The sequence below is a fragment of the Muntiacus reevesi genome, chromosome 16 (assembly GCF_963930625.1).
Source record: "Muntiacus reevesi chromosome 16, mMunRee1.1, whole genome shotgun sequence".
Classification (NCBI taxonomy): Eukaryota; Metazoa; Chordata; class Mammalia; order Artiodactyla; family Cervidae; genus Muntiacus; species Muntiacus reevesi.
Genome location: NC_089264.1, coordinates 30,059,958 through 30,077,556, shown reverse-complemented (window position 1 = coordinate 30,077,556; position 17,599 = coordinate 30,059,958). Strand labels below are relative to the sequence as shown.

The 17,599-nt window shown below is 36.1% G+C and overlaps 1 protein-coding gene across 1 annotated transcript in view; it reads left to right on the top strand.

Annotated features, from left to right (window-relative positions):
• Nucleotides 1–17,599, top strand: part of GRID2 (glutamate ionotropic receptor delta type subunit 2) — a 1,506,291-nt gene that overhangs the window by 939,260 nt on the left and 549,432 nt on the right. Inside the window, 1 exon segment of the mRNA XM_065907436.1 lies at nucleotides 9,483–9,602. Coding sequence (XP_065763508.1) covers nucleotides 9,483–9,602 — 120 coding nt within the window.

Genomic DNA, 17,599 nt, shown 5'->3' with positions numbered 1-17,599 from the left:
GGTCCGAGGTGACTCCTCCCTGTAAGTCAGTGGTCTCCCCTCCCGCAGCTCTGGGACCCCGGCCCCACAGGAGGGCAGTGCTGGGGCAGCAGGGGCCCATGCGGGCTCTCAGAGCATTTCGGGGCATGGGTTACAGAAGGCTGGTTTAGACAGAGATCCAGGCTGCCTCTGCAATGACCCCTGTGTAAGTGCCAACAAAGGCTGCCCCGTCCCTGTCTAGATGCTGTCCCAGGTCTGAGTCTCCTCTGTGCTCCAAGGCCTAGCTCCTTCCTCAGTCATGGCAGCCCTCGATCCAGTGCAGAACTGAGTCATGAAATAAGCAATGTTGGAACATTCGATAGGCTCAGGCTGGGGCATGTGCTAGGTCGGTAGCAGAAAACTGGGCAGCCGCTAGTTCAGTCTCACACTGCCCTCTCTACCCTGCCTTGGGAGCAAGCCAGACAGAGCATGCACCCTCATCGCAGGCTCAGCCCAGGCTTCCCTTAGCCCTCCTCCTCAGCAGCCCTCCACCCAGGGGGCCTGGTCTGCCCTTTGTCAGACCCCAGGCCAGGAGCCCAATATGTGACGTAAATTGCTTACGCCCCAGGGAGGATGTCTGCCTTTGTGACCTCTCTTTTCCTCTGAGTCCCTTCCCAGGGTCACAGGTCCTAACCTGATTGTTTGTTTTCTCTTCCTACCTGATTACATGAGAATTGTTTCTTACTGCCTTGATTTTATCAGTCTGTCTGCCATTTTCCAGTTAGTTTTCAATAAGAGTAGTTCCACTTGTAAATGTATTTTTGATGTGCTGCTAAGGGAATTTTTGTAAGAAGTAAGTCTTTCTTACTTCTGTATTCTGTCTTACTTCTAATTGTTTTACTCCTTTGTCCTGATTGATTTCCCCTTGTTGATTTTTAAAATTTGTATATTTAGAGTAACATAAATATATTATTTGCTTTTTGTGTTAAGTACTGTGTGCCATTTAAAATTATAAACCTGAAGGAAAGAGAGAGAGAATTTAGGAAAACATAATGTGACTTACCAGAAACAGTACTGACTTGGAATATAAGGTAGCCTTTTGACAGAAATGAATGCAAATAAACTTTCTGCCATAAGAGCTTTGAAAAATGCAAATCAGTGTCCTTAGAATAATCTTCTTGTGGACCCATCAATGTTCCCTGCAACTTCAGGGCATTTGAATCATAGAGTGGATAAAACGGTATCTGTTCTGATTTAATTTAGTTCAACAGACATCTTTTGAGCAATCAGTGTGATTTGCATATGTTATATTGGACACACAGCTTACATGATCTAGAGGAAGAATATCAGGCACAATTATAAGGCTTTAGTTCAGGCTCCTCAAATAGTTGTCTGGGCACTGGTTTCTTCTCTGTGATGTAGGTAGCATGACCAGAATGTTAGTAGGTTCCTATTTCCTGCTCAGTTTGCTTCAGGTTTATATTTTGAAGGAATACTTGAGTGTATATGTATGCTTATAAGCATGAATATATACGCTTAGTCACTCAGTCATGTCCGACTCTTGGTGACCCTTTGGATTGTAGCCCACCAGGCTCTTCTGTTCAAGGAGTTCTCAAGGCAAGAATACTGGAGTGGGTTGCCATCTCCTCCAGAGGATCTTCCCAGCCCAGGGGTTGATCCCGGAACTTCTGCATTGCCAGCGAATTCTTTACCCACTGAGCCATCAGATGTGGTGAATGTATACATCTATATCTATATACACATATACATATGCATAAATGTTATATGGCAACTCAAATTTTCCTAACCATTTTTCACAAATATTTATGCTTATTTATTTATTTATTTTTGGCATATTGTATTCTAGTACTTATATACAAATTCTGTCTCTTTTCTGAGTATAAAACAGTATTTTCTTTCTCTCAGGGATTTTTCCTCACTGAAATTAACTGAAGAAACATGAGAGCATCAGGACACACTGCTGAGTCTGGCATCTCCCAGTGTGTTCATTGCCTTGCTGGGCTAGTTTATTTTCCAGGGTGTCTTTAGTTATCAAGCATATCTGCAAGTTGCAAGGAACCTAGGAATATGTATAAGGAAATTTGACTAGTGGCGTAAATATTTGATGTTTCCTATGATCTTCCAAAAGTGTCTCTGTTACTTTGCAGTTTCAAAAATAGGGATAAACCCTTCAGGCTCATAAAGAGAGTGAAATAAATACTTAGTATATTTTTTTTCCTTCTTTTTTCCAACTTATCCTATCCATAAGGGAGCATCAAACTTTAGCCTTTTCAAGAACTGATATCCAGTGGTAAATTATTCCCAACCTTTGATCTACTCTTTCCTCTTCTCTTCTGCTTTTCATATTTGATGCACATTGGTATTTCTATATCATGTGTATGATGAAATCCAAACTGATTTTACTTCATATTTTTCAAAAGGTTTACTCTGGAGGCAATTATTACTGTCAGCTTAATGGACATTTAAAAATTATCTGCATGTGTTATTCATACTATTAATGTCCCATTAGCTTATTTTGTTTAGAATCAGCTGTATCAAGAGATTAAAAGACCGCAACTATGCATGCACAAAGATAATGACTGCTCATTACCACCTGGCCAGCACACATTTTTACCACTGCTCTAATTTCAATGTTGATCTGGAGATAGATGAAAAAAAGAAGCTCAAAAACATGAGAATGTTCTTAGACAACCAAATAGCAGAGAGTTCAAGTCTGAGTCAGCTAAGCAGGGGCTTCAGTTAAAGGTTTTATTTGCTTGAAATATTAACCTCTCAAACATCCTTTATGCTACATGAGGGAACGTTTTACTTATTACACATGCTAACAACTCGTTAAGAATATAACATAAAGCAGGTAAATTATGAAGTCAAAAAGGTGAAAAAAGATAAGTGGAGGCCATAGTAAATTAAATGTGAGTTCACTGATTTATGGAATTTTGTAACGTGTGCAATATGGACTCAAGTGGCCTATATTGCTCAGTACCAGCTATGGGCCAGAGAAGACTAGCCCAGAATGGCTATGAGTATCAATGGGGAATAATAATAATACAATGCCAGGCAGTCTGGTGATTCAAAGCTTAGAGTTTTCAGGAGGATAGCATTTTTGCACTGAAGCAATCATATTGATACGTGTATTGATACCCTCCTTTTCTTGGAAATAAAGTGATGTCAGAAATGTAAGATTCTGATATAATTGGAAGTATTACTGAAGTAGATGTGTGATTGAAAGCATAAAAAGCACTTTTGAAAAGATTTCTGAATACAAGTAGTTTGAATTATGTGTAGTAATACAAGCTATATTCGTCAATCAAATTCCTACAGTATTTCTCATTTGGAGCTATTTATGATAATAAGATCCATTGTCCTTAAACCCCAGGCTTTAAACCCTTAAGCAATAATTGGGCTCCTTGAAATATTAGTACTGAGTGAATATACAGTATCAGATTCCCTTATCGGAATAGGATAGTTTACCCGTATCAAAGATAAAGGCAATCAAGGGACACTGACAAAGGAGAGAGAGCTCATTTGAAATCCTGCATGGCTCCGCAAGTCCGTTCTTCCACATCAGACATACTTGTATGTTCTGTATCCAAAAAAGGCTTTGAAAGCCTCTGTCACACAATAGGGAGCATTTACATTGTGAAATACCTCTGTTTTTGCCCTAGAAAGTGTAAAGCTTTAGGACATTTTCCAGGGAGCCATAAGCCATTAGTTCATAGATTTGGAGTTTGTTTACTATAATAATTCTTCAGACTGGAACATTTTGCGAAGGGCTCTTATAGATAAGACATTTCTTCCTAGTAAATATTACTCGTCCCTTTACCGGGAGTTGCAGTTGACAAGGACGTTAGACTCATTTACCTCCTTTTATCTCCCCCACCACCCCCCCCCACCCCGGGCTGCTCCATGAGCACATACACAAAGACACATTTCAAAAAGAGGGTGGACAGAACCTAGACCAGCTGCTTTAACTCTTTACTCCCCAAATACTAGTCAAAGAAATATGTGCAGTGCTTAGTTGCTGAGTCGTTTCCAACTCTTTGTTACCCCATGGACTGTAGACCAGCAGGCTCCTCTGTCCATGGGGATTCTCCAGGCAAGAATTCTGGAGTGGGTTGCCATGCAATTAAATATAACTGAGTCAAATTAACAAAAGCATTTTCCAAAGCTCTGTAAATCTTCAAGTATATGAGTTTTGCAACCCTCGTAAACTTGCATTGAAAAAAAACAGGAGCATGATTATAATTTCTAGAGGAATTATAAACCAAAAAAATTAAATAATCATGGAGATGATGATCATCATACTAATTAAGCTCTCTTAATTTATCAAACACACTGCTATATTATTTATGTAATAATCTTCTCAGGTACATACTATTATTTTGCATTTAACAGATGTAGAAATTGGGATATAGAGAAATTAAAATGACTTAGCCAGGTTTATACAGCTAGTAGACTCTGCTACCATTGATAAAATCCAGAAAGTTCAGTTCAGTTCATTCCAGTCATTCAGTCGTGTTCAACTCCTCGTGACCCTCTGGACTGTAGCAGGACACGTCTCTCTGTCCATCACCAACTCCTAGAGCTTACTCAAAGTCATGTCCATTGAGTTGGTGATGCCATCCAACCATCTCATCCTCTGTCATCATTTTCTCCTCATGACTTCAATCTTTCCCAGCATCAGGGTCTCTTCCAATGAGTCTGTTCTTCATATCAGGTGGCCAAAGTATTGGAGTTTCAGCTTCAGCATCAGTCAGTCCTTCCAATGAATATTCTACTGATTTCCTTTAGGGTGAACTGATTGGATCTTGCAGTCCAAGGGACTCAAGAATCTCCTCCAACACCACAGTTCAAAAGCACCAATTCTTTGGCACTCAGCTTTTTTTATACTCCAACTCTCACATCCATACATGACCACAGGAAAAACCATAGCTTTGACTAGATGGGCCTTTGTTGGCCAAGTAATGTCTGCTTTTGAAGTTGCCATCTACGTTGATCATAGCTTTTCTTCCAGGGAGCAAGTGTCTTTTAATTTCATGGCTCCAGTCACCATCTGCAGTGATTTTGGAGCTCAAAAACATAAAGTCTCTCACTGTTCCCACAGTTTCTGCATCTATTTGCCATGGAGTGATGAAACAAGATGCCATGATCTTAGTTTTCTGAATATTGAGTTTTAAGTCAATTTTTTTGTTCTTCTCTTTCACATACATCAAGAGGCTCCATAGTTCTTCATTTTCTGCCATAAGGGTGGTATCATCTGCTTTATCTGAGGTTATTGATATTTCTCCCAGCAATCTTGATTCCAGCTTGTCCTTATCCAGCCCAGAGTTTCTCATGATGTACTCTGCATATAGGTTAAATAAGCAGGTTGACAATATACAGCCTTGACATACTTCTTTCCCTATTTGGAACCAGTCTGTTGTTCCATGTCCAGCTCTAACTGTTGCTTCCAGACCTGCATACATGTTTCTCGGGAGGCAGGTTAGGTGGGTCTGGTATTCCCATCTCTTGAAGAATTTTCACAGTTTGTTCAGATCCATACAGTCAAAGGCTTTGGCATAGTCAATAAAGTAGAAATAGATGTTTTTCTGGAATTCTCTTGATTTTTCGATGATCCAGCAATTGTTAGCAATTTGATCTTAGGTTTCTTTGCCTTTTCTAAATCCAGCTGGTATATCTGTAAGTTCATAATTGATGTACTATTGAAGCCTGGCTTTGAGAATTTTGAGTATTACTTTGCTAATGTGTGAGATGAATGCAATTGTGCAGTAGTTTGAGTATTCTTTGTCATTTCCTTTCTTTGGGATTGGAATGAAAACTAACCTTTTCCATTCCTGTGGAAACTGCTCAGTTTTCCAAATTTGATGACATATTGAGTGCAGCACTTTCACAGCATCATCTTTTAGGATTTGAAATATGACTTCAAAATCTGACATCCAGGAAATCTGACTTCAAAATTCATGCTGTTGACTGTTAAATCACATATGAGAAGAGCACAGATAATTCAAATTTATAAATTTTTATTAATAAAACTGGATAAAACGAGAGAAGCTATTCAAAAATAACAGTGAAGGATCAGTTTTATTGATTATTACTGTTAGAAAAATGAAATTGATTAAATATTTTAATGAATGTGTGAGGAATAATTTATTTTAATGGCTGCTGTGAACTCAGTGTCATGTGATGTACTACAAGACACAGATGAAGCAAGAGATACAGCAGATGACGTAAAACCTGCCAAACAAGACTAGAAGTTGAGTTAGAGATTATGGCAAATGGGATATTTTTAAGTACCAACATTACAGAGGTCAAAACTAAGCAGATCAAAGGTTAACATAATTTTGCCAAGAGAATGCACTGCTCATCGCAGACACCCTCTTCCAACAACATAAGAGACTCTACACATGGACATCCCCAGGTGGTCAATACCGGAATCAGATTGATTATCTTCTTTGCAGCAAAGATAGAGAAGCTTTATACAGTCAGCAAAAACAAGACCGGGAGTTGACTGTGGCTCAGATCATGAACTCCTTATTGCCAAATTGAGACGAAAAGTGAAGAACGTAGGGAAAAACACTAGACCATTCAGGTATGACCTAAATCAAATCCCTTACGATTATACAGTGGAAGTGGCAAATAGATTCAAGGGATAAGATCTGATAGACAGAGTGCCTGAAGAACTATGGATGGAGGTTTCTGACATTGTACGGGAGGCAGTGATCAAGACCATCCCCAAGAAAAAAAATGCAAAAAGGCAAAATTGTTGTCTGAGGAGACCTTACAAATATCTGAGAAAACAAAAGAAGCTAAAGGCAAAGGAAAAAAGGAAAGACATACCCATTTGAATGCAGAGTTCTAAAGAATAGCAAGAAGAGATAAGAAAGCCTTCCTCAGTAATCAGTGCAAAGAAATAGAGGAAAACAATAGAATGGGAAAGACTAGAGATCTCTTCAAGAAAATTAGATATACCAAGGGAATATTTCATGCAAAGATGGGCACAAAATGGGAAAGAAATGGTATGGACCTAACAGAAGCAGAAGGTATTAAGAAGAAGTGGCAAGAATACACAGAGAACTATACAAAAAAGATCTTCATGACCCAGATGATCACGATGGTATGATCACTCACCTAGAGCTAGACATCCTGGAATTCATAGTCAAGTGGGCCTTAGGAAGCATCACTATGAACAAAGCTAGTGGAAGTGATGGAATTCCATGTGAACTATTTCAAATCCTAAAAGATGGTGCTGTGAAAGTGCTGCACTCAATATGCCAGCAAATTTGGAGAACTCAACAGTGGCCGCAGGTCTGGAAAAGATCAGTTTTCACTCCAATCCCAAAGAAAGTCAATGCCAAAGAATGTTCAAAGTACTGCACAATTGCGCTCATCTCACATGCTGGCAAAATAATGCTCAAAATTCTCCAATCCAGGCTTCAACAGGACATGAACCGTGAATTTCCAGATGTTCAAGCTGGATTTAGAAAAGGCAGAGGAACAAGAGATCATATTGCCAACACCTTCTGGATCATTGAAAAACAAGAGAGTTTCAGAAAAACATCTATTTCTGCGTTATTGACTATGCCAAAGTCTTTGATTCTGTGGGTCACAACAAACTGTGAAAAATTCTTCAAGACATGGGAATACCAGACCACCTGACCTGCCTCCTGAGAAAACTATATGCAGGTCAGGAAGCAACAGTTAGAACTGGACATGAAACAACAGACTGTTTCCAAATAGGGACAGAAGTACATCAAGGCAAAAAGAGTCAGACATCCCTGGATTGTCACCCTGCTTATTTAACTTATATGCAGAATACATCATGAGAAATGCTGGTCTGGATGAAACAGAAGCTAGAATCAAGATTCTGGGGAAAATATCAATAACCTCAGATATACTGATGACACCATCCTTATGGTAGTAACAAAGAAGAACTAAAGAGCCTCTTGATGAAAGTGAAAGAGAAGAATAAAAAATTTGGCTTAAAACTCAGTATTCAGTAAATTAAGATCATGGCAACTTGTTTCATTGCATCATGGCAAATAGATGCAGAAACTGTGGGAACACTGAGAGACTTTATTTTGGGGGGCTCCAAAGTGACTGCAGATGGTCACTACAACCATGAAATTAAAAACCCCTTGCTCCTTGAAAGAAAAGTTATGACCAACCTAGACAGCATATAAAAAAAGCAGAGACATTACTTTGCCAACAAAGGTCTGTCTAGTCAAGTCTATGGTTTTTCCAGTAGTCATGTATGGATGTGAGAGTTGGAATATAAACAAAACTGAGTGCTGAAGAATTGATGCTTTTGAACTGTAGTGTTGGAGGAGACTCTTAAGTCTCTTGGACTGCAAGGAGATCCTAAAAGAAATCACTCCTGAATATTCATTGGAAGGACTGATGCTGAAGCTGAAACTCCAATACTTTGGCCACCTGATGCCAAGAACTGATTCATTTGAAAAGACCCTGATGCTGGGAAGGATTGAAGTCATGAGGAAAAGGTGATGACAAAGGATGAAACAGTTAGATGGCATCACTGACTCAATGGACATGAGTTTGAGTAAGCTCTGGAAGTTGGTGATGGACAGGTAAGTCTGGCACGCTGCAGTCCGTGGGGTCCTAAAGAGTTGGACATGACTGAGCAACTGAACTTGATTACATAGGTGAAAATTGGAGCAATTTACAAACTGTGATAATTTGCCCAGATATATATGATTATTGGACCTAAATTCTAAGTTAGAAATAGTTTAAAGGTGACTCAGAATGTTATATTCATTTGTAAAATCCTAAACAATGTGAAGGCTGATAAAGTCAACTGAGAAAAGAATGGTAAACAAGAAAGAGAGACGTCTGACCTACATTGCCATCTGTTGGAAAAGTGAACATCTGTTATGTTGAATGAAAGATGAAGCTTGGAAATTCCCAGTGAATCACAATAGCTAGAACTACTGTTTAAGAGCAAAAACAGCATTCAAGACTAATTTAGGTTTTTTATCTTGGAAAAAGATATTTAAAGGAGAAAATGCAAAGCTCGAATAGTTGAAAACCATGGCTTTGAAGATTTCCAGTGTAATTCTAGCTCAAATTAGAATGAAATTGTGCTGGAGAAAGAGTGTTGTCAAAACTTGTTTCTGGAGTAGATTCTACGCTCTCTGGAAGTATCTTGTATTTTGACTAATGGATCCATGCATGTTCAGTATATGCTGGCAAAAATCCTAGCCTGAAGTTTAGTATCAATGCAAACATGTCATTTTGAGTACCAATTTGACTCTTTGGGTCAGAGTTTCCTTTTCAGTTGATTGGATGGGATTTAATTCAGTGATACTTAAGGTTGCTTTCAATTGCACTTCTATTAATGCTGTGCATCTGCTAAAGAACAGCCTGTTAATAATTGCATGCTTGAGAAAATATTTATTTTATAGAAGAAAATCATGTTTTTATGACATCCTCTTTTTATTATTCTACATCTTCAAAAATCTTACATGAATTTCTTTTCTCTCTTTTAGGGTGGAGTCAGTGGATTAACTGGAGAGCTAGAATTTGGAGAAAATGGAGGCAATCCCAATGTCCATTTTGAAATTCTTGGAACCAACTATGGAGAAGAGCTTGGCCGAGGTGTTCGCAAAGTAAGACCAGACACATTGATAAATCTGTTCTTTCCTATAGTAATGTGGTTTTGTTGGCTTGCTTTCCATGCACTATAGTCGCAGTATACATTAAAGTCTGTATTATAGTTTGAGAGAAATGAAGAGGCGAGAGGTTAGAGGACCTTGCATACTCACTAGAAGTATTAAGCAATAATTTTTTTCTATGTCTTAAAATAAAGGGAAAGAATAAACCTATTGTTGCCTGGGGAACTAGCATAACCTTCTATTCACTATAATAATTTTATACAGTGGTGAATTTAGTATTTACACAATGCCTAGCTGTTTGGTTTTCAGTTTGTAAGATACACAAAATCAGAATAAGAGCTTTGATAAATTTCATATAATAAGAGGGAAAGACTATAAAAGTGACATTACAGTATCTCACTGTCTATGTCATGTAATAAGTAGAAAGAAAATGGTTTGAAGGAAATGAACTCTTTTATATACTTTAGATCACATGTAAGAAGAAGTTGAGTGCCTATAAAGGATCTTTCATGAATTGCTGGGACACTAACTTTCTCAACAAGAGATGTAAAAACCTCTGGAGAAATGACTTTTCTATAGTTTCGATACGCCATTTTTAGATATTTTTGGTACGGAAAAACTTAAGGTAATTGAATGTGCAAACCTAAGTTCATAGCTATAAATCTCTAACTGCATTGACAGTAAGTTCTTCAGTAGGTGTTTCTTTCCAGTGCTGAGGTATAGGATGCAGAAAATTTAGACAAATTGAAATTTAGAGTTATTCTAATTAGCAATAAAAAACGTTTTGGTAAATTTATGCTAGAGAAGTTGAAACTATCTTAATGTGTTTTTATTTGATTAATAATGAAGCATAGCAAACATATAGTAATAGAAAACTTCATAAAGCACAAGGATAATTTATTTAATTATTGTAAATGAAACAACCACTACTATGGTAAAGAAATAGAACATATCAAGCATCCTAAAAGCTTCATTATATTACTTCTTGTTCATATCCCTGACATCTTTTCTCAGTGGCATCACCATTAATCTGAATTTTTTTTTTTTTTTTTGTCTGCAGCTGATTTTAATTTGTGTAGGCAGTTCATTGCTTAAGCAGCAGGATGAAAGCACAGAGGTAGTGAAGTAGAAGTAATACATTTGAAAGTATGAATCAAATACCTCCAAAACAAAGTCCAACAATATAAAATCTTTGTTTATAGGTTTTTTTTTTTAATTTTTTCATTTATTTTTATTAGTTGGAGGCCAATTACTTTACAATATTGTAGTGGTTTTTGTCATACATTGACATGAATCAGCCATGGATTTACATGTATTCCCCATCCCGGTCCCCCCTCCCACCTCCCTCTCCACCCGATTCCTCTGGGTCTTCCCAGTGCACCAGGCCAGAGCACTTGTCTCATGCATCCAGCCTGATCTGGTGATCTGTTTCACCCTAGATAATATACATGTTTTGATGCTGTTCTCTCGAAACATCCCACCCTCGCCTGAATTTTATATTCATTTCTTTGCATCTTGAATATAATTTATCATCTAAGGGTGCATCCTTAAATATTCATTTTTCCAGTATTCAATTTATGAATGAACCCACTTTGCATATTTTCCTTTTTCTTTTTGTATTCTTCATTTTGTGTTATTTATTCTTGTTGTTACGTATTGTTTATTTGTTTATATTGCTGTATCATTTTCTATTGGATACATGTGTCATTATCTACAGTAGCCTGTTTCTATTGTATATATGTATCACAATCTACTGTTTCCACTTTTAGGCTATCATAAGTAATGATGTTTGGAAGATTCTTAGACATGCATCTTGGATATATAACATTGTACTAGTGTGTGTGTTTCTATAGGATTTGTATCCAGAAGTAGAATTGCTGCAACACAAGGAAACATAATCTCAAACCTACCCACCTAAATATTTACCAATTCACATACCTCCAGTAGTGCTTCGAATTCACACTGCACCAAATGTTGGTTTTGTTAGATTTTATATTTTTATTAGGTTATTCAATGTATAATGATATATCTTTTTCTTTCAACTTGAATTTCCCTGATTATAAAAGGATTCTGCATCTTTTCCTGCATTCTTTCACTTTTCATGTTTTGTTTTGTTTTGTTTTTTTGAGTTAATTGCCTACTCCAGTCCTTTGGCCATTTTCTATTGGGTTATCTTTGTTTATATAATTGAGTCTAAGAGCTGTATGCATATTTTGAAAATTAATCTTCTGTTATTTATATTGCAAATCATCTCCTCTTCTTGCATTTAATTGTCATTAGATACAGTACCTTTAAATTTAGTAGAATTATGAATTTTCTCTCTTGTGATTATTGCTGTTTAGTCTTACTCAAAAAATCATTCCATACTAAAGAGTCGTAAAAATATGCTCAGTTATACTCTGAAGGATTTACAATTCTGTCTTCTAAATTGAACTGCTTCGTCTACCTGGAATTTTTTGTAGCTTTTTAAAAAGTGCTTATTTTTTGAAATTATTTTCTTATTCTTACTGTTATTTTAATTTTTTGTTTTCTTGGTTGTGCTGCAGGGCATGTGGGATCTTAGCGCCTCAGTCAGTTCAATTCAGTCTCTCAGTCATGTCTGACTCTTTGTGATCCCATGGACCGCAACATGCCAGGTTCCCCTATCCTTCACCATCTCCCGGAGCTTTCTCAAACTCATGTCCACTGAGTCAGTCATACCATCCAACCATCTCATCCTCTGTCATCCCCTTCTGCTCCTGCCTTCAATCTTTACCAACATCAGGGTCTTTTCTAATGAGTTAGCTCTTTGCATCAGGTGGCCAAAGTGTTGAAGCTTCAGCTTCAGTGTCAATCCTTCCAATGAACATTCAGGACTGACTTCCTTAAGGATTGACCACCTAGGGTTCAAATCTGTGCCCCTTGCATTGGAAGCACAGAGTCTTCACCACTAGATCTCCAGGGAATTCCCTGCAACTTTTTTTTTTAATGCATGGGAAAAGAAAAAAGTACAAATTTATTTTTAATATAGTATCTTGTTTATTTTTTATTGAAATTTAACTTAAATACCATAAAATGCACAAATGTTAAGTCCACAAGGCTGTCAGTGATTGAATTCACCAATGTAATCACTACTCCCAAGTTATATAGGATTTTCATTATCCTAAAAGTTCCATCATTCTTCTTTATACAGATAGTTTACCTGGTTTTAGTGGTCATATAAATGGATGTTGTAGTAATATGTATCTTATTTCTCTCAACATATTTTAGGTACATTCTCACTTGCATGTTGGTAATTATACTGTATGAGTGGTATTATACTGTATGAAAGGAAAATAGTATCTTTTTACACCCCATTTTCTGTTGGTTGCTGATATATGGGAATGGCACTGATATTTTATATTGATTTTATATCCAGCATTCTTGCTCCACTCTTTAATTATGATAATTTATCTGTAAATTCTGACTTCTTTGCATATCATCTGTGAATAATGATTTTGTCTCTTCCTTTCTAATTTTAATATATTTTATCTCTATTTGCCTAGTATACTGACTAGGTCCTCTAGGACAATGTTGAATGAAAGTATTAAATAACAGTAGTAAGCATCCTTGATTATTATCAATATCAGAGAAGAAGATGCAAACTTTACACTGCTAAATATAGTTTCTTTTTTCTTTCATTAACTTTGGTAAGATATAGGCAACTTCATGTATTCCTGGGGTAAACCTGATTTTTATATTTTTACAAAATTATAATTTCATTAATGTTTCCATACTTATATATATATTTTTATTTACTACCACTTGCTTAAGGTTTTTACATTGATGTTCTTGACTAAGGTTACCTGAAATTTTCTCTGTTGTAATCTGATACTAAGGTTAAGTTAGCCTCATGAAATATAGTGGAGAGGATTTCTTCTTTTTATATTCTCTATTAGTTATATAAAACTGGAAGAATTTTCTCCTTACATGTTTGATAGATGGTCTTATGAAGTCAATGTGGACTAGAATTTTCCTTGTGGGAATTTTAAGTTACTGATTCTATTTTTCCATAGTCGATAAAAAATAAAAGTCATATTTTCTAATTCTTTTTATAAACTTGAGAAGTTTATCTTCATGATATTTTAAAGTATTTTTTTTATTTTCTACATGTATTGTTATAAACTGCCTTTTAAATAATATCCTTTTAAATATCTGCAACATTTCAAGATCTGAACTTATTTTTATTTCTAAATAGGTTTCTTTGTAAATAACATTCTTAAATTATTATTATAAACCTTCTACTTCTAATAATACTTTCTTCCTTAAAGTATTATTATTTTATTAAGTATTTTATTATATAGCATTATTATTTTTTTCTATGAATAGAGCAAAACAAGTTCCCTTCCATTAGTATATTTGGTAAACTTTCTTTTTACTACCCTTTACTTACAACTTTCCCTGTATTCCTTCATGCCATTTCTAACTCTTGAGAAACTATAGAATTCATTATTTGATACCAATTAGACTATTTATGCCTAAAAATAAGAGCATTACATGTATTTAAGTGAAATATATTTGATAATACATTTAGAGTTAGGTCTGCCATCTAATACATTCTACCATTATGTTACATTCTATTTGCCTTCCCTAATCTAGGTTCCTTTTTTGTCCTTTCTTGCCTTCTTTTGGATTAATATATATTTTATTTTTCAATTTCCTCTTTTCTCCTGTACTAATTTGCAAGTTATATACTCTGCTTTTATTTAATACTTCCTCTAGAATTTACAACAGGCATACTTTATCAGCATCTAATGTTAATCAATGTCTTAATCCTCCTCTCAGCAAACATAGCATTTTAACTCCATTTACTCAATATATCCACCTCTCACATGATAGATTATTATTGTTCAAGTTTTTAATATCATCATTTTTATTCTAAAAAATTTTACCATTACTATCATGTGCGATTAATATTTATTTTATATATACCCATATATGTTCTACTTTTCTTGCTTTTTTTCCCTCTTACATCTTTATCTAGAATTGCTTTTCTTTGGCCTGAAGTATATATTTTTTCAAATTTCCCATTTTGATGGTTTTTTTGTGGCCATATGTCTCAGTTTTTATTTCTGTGAACATATTTTTATTTCATCTTCTTCCTTTAAACATATTTTCCCTAGACACAGAATTTCAAAGTGCTAGTTTTACTCTTTTACCATATTGATGATATATGTCATTGCATGGGTTCTGGCTTCAGTGCTGTGGTTGAGAACTACTGTCTCACTGCCAATCATCTTACCTTACTTCTCTGTCTGATTTAAGATTTGTCTTTGTTTTTAAACCTCTGCATTTTTGCTATTGTCTCAGTGTGAATCTCACTCTGATGTGCATGGGTGTAGCAGATTTATGATGGCAAAACCTCTGGTTATCAATGTGGGATTTATGGTGACCAAGGAAACTGCATAATGCTAAGTATCTAGTGCTAGAGTAAATTTATGAACCTGGAAGAATTTAGAATCAGAAATTACCATTGAGTCATGGAGAATTTCAAAACTGTGGGTTAAAAATCTGTCTTAGATCAATTTTCTGTCTTCGGATGTATTTACTTAGTAATAAGGAATGAGTTACATTTATCTTGCTTTCCTAGTGGCTCAGAGGGTAAAGAGTCTGCCTGCAATGCAGGAGACCAGGTTCCGATCCCTGGGTAGGGAAGATCCCCTGGAGAAGGGAATGGTAACCCACTCTAGTATTCTTGCCTGGAAAATCCCATGGATGGAGGAGCCTGGTAGGTTATAGTCTATGAGGTCACAAAGAGTCTGACAAATCTAGTCAGATGGAAACAAAATAATTAACCTAGAATCATAAAATAAGTTTAGTATGAAAATAATTGAGATTTGAAAAATGAAAATGTTCATGATTTTATAGTAGAAAGTCATGTGTCTTTCTTCAGATCTTTTGTTACTTAATTACTCATAGAATGATATCAGAAAACATTTTTAGACCTCATTACAATTGGGAAATCAAGATTACTATGGAATGTTACCTAATTTGAAGAAAAAGAAATGACTGGTACACCTTAAGGTATACATATTGAAATTATTTCATTTGCAAGTAAAATCTATACAGATACAAATAAAAGCTATTTATGTAATTATTGCTTATTCCTTACAAACCTTCATGTCTTCTCCCTCCTCTCTATCCCCATAGGATGGGAGAAAATATCTGCTCCCTACTGTTATGCCCAAGTTTATGTATAGTCATTTTGCATCAGGTTTCTTCTTTCTTTCAGTATCTTTTGTGTAAACTATCACATGAGATGTTATTATTAATTTTCCTAAAGTCTTATGATCCTAATACTACTCCATTTTACAAAAATACTTATTCCAATTCAGTAGTTAAGTATGTATGTGCAAGGATGGTCATTGAAGTCTTATACTCATGGAACCTAAGAAGACAGAATTTTAAGAAATAAAGACAGGTTGGCAACATAGCTAATTAGCAATAATATGAAGACTGAAGAGAGTCCCGTTGAATTTAGGAACTCAGGATTCATCAGTAACTAAGGAGAGGCAGTAAAGCGATGGGTTAGGAATGTGGCCACTGATGTTGGACTGTTCACATTTTTGTTGTGTTACTTAAAATCAAGTGACATTGAACATGTTACTAACTCATAGATAGGTATAACCTAAATTATTTAGTAATGTGATAGATCCAGAACCATGTCTGGTACATAAAACATGCTGCAAATAATTGTGATTTGTTAGGAAAGTATCAGTGGAGCAGTAATACCATATGTTTAAATTGTAGCAAGTTGAAAAATAAAAAGAAAGGTAATGAGTAGAAGAGATAAGGGTAACCATATTAACCCTGTTGGGCTATGAGAGCAGTCATTAAATGACTTATTGAAATGGAGGGGAATAATTTTCAGAATGGAAGAGAGATGAGTATGCTTGAATGCTCACAGATCAGGGCTGTAGGGAGTAAGAGAAAGACGATAAAGGAAAGTCATGTGCTCATTGTTAGATGTCCAAGAGAAAGACAGTTGGATCCAGAATTAGGTGGAATGTTTGATCTTAGGCACCAAGAATATAATTTTCCTTAGTGATGGGAGAAGGGAGTAAAGAGAGAATGGTGTATTTACGAGCAAGCTACCATGCATGCTATCAAGAAGTTAAGGGAATTGTTAAGAAATATGTTCTCTTTTTTCGGAGAAAAGGATGATGAGATTATCTGCTAAGAGAGAAAGTATACTAGAAAACATTAGAGGTAATAAGGTTGAAAGTTTATAGACAGCAAATAAGTTTTGAAAGAGCTGTGGTGGCAAAACAGAGATAATTAGGGAAAATGGAAGAATTGCCAGAGAGACCTATTGGTTCATATGAAGCTAGAGACCAGAAATTCATTGTAGCATTAATCTACATGGCTGTATATGTTTTATGCAGCAACTTTCAGTGGACAGAATGAATTTGCATTAATGTAGGGATAGGATTTCATCAGAAGGGTTTTGTTTTGTTTTATTGTTTCTGATTGCAGTAAAGTCAGGCAGTGAGGGTAAGGACATTGGCAGGAGAATGGCTGAGGTGGCAAAGCATGAAATCTCGCTTGGACATGTATCTACTGAAGGCAGGAGGAGTCTCAGCAACAGGGAGAAAGCCTAACTTAAGAGAACAGAGCCCACAGCAAGTCTGAAGAAACTGATGTTGATTAGATTAAGTTGAAAGAGCTTCAGGTCCAGGAAGCTTTATTTGAGGAGAGAGACATCTAAATTCATAACTGGAAGTATGAATAGCTTCTTTGTTGTTGTTTAGTCACACAGTTGTGTCCAAATCGTTGTGACCCCGTGAACTGCAGCATCCCAGGCTTCCCTGTCTTTCACCATCTCCCAGAGCTTTCTCAAATTCACAGCCACTGAGTTGGTGATGCCTTCTAACATCTAGTCCTCTTCCATCCCCTTCTCCTCCTGCATCCAATCTTTCCCAGCATCAGGGTATTTTCTAATGAGTTGGCTCTTTGCATCAGATGGCCAAGGA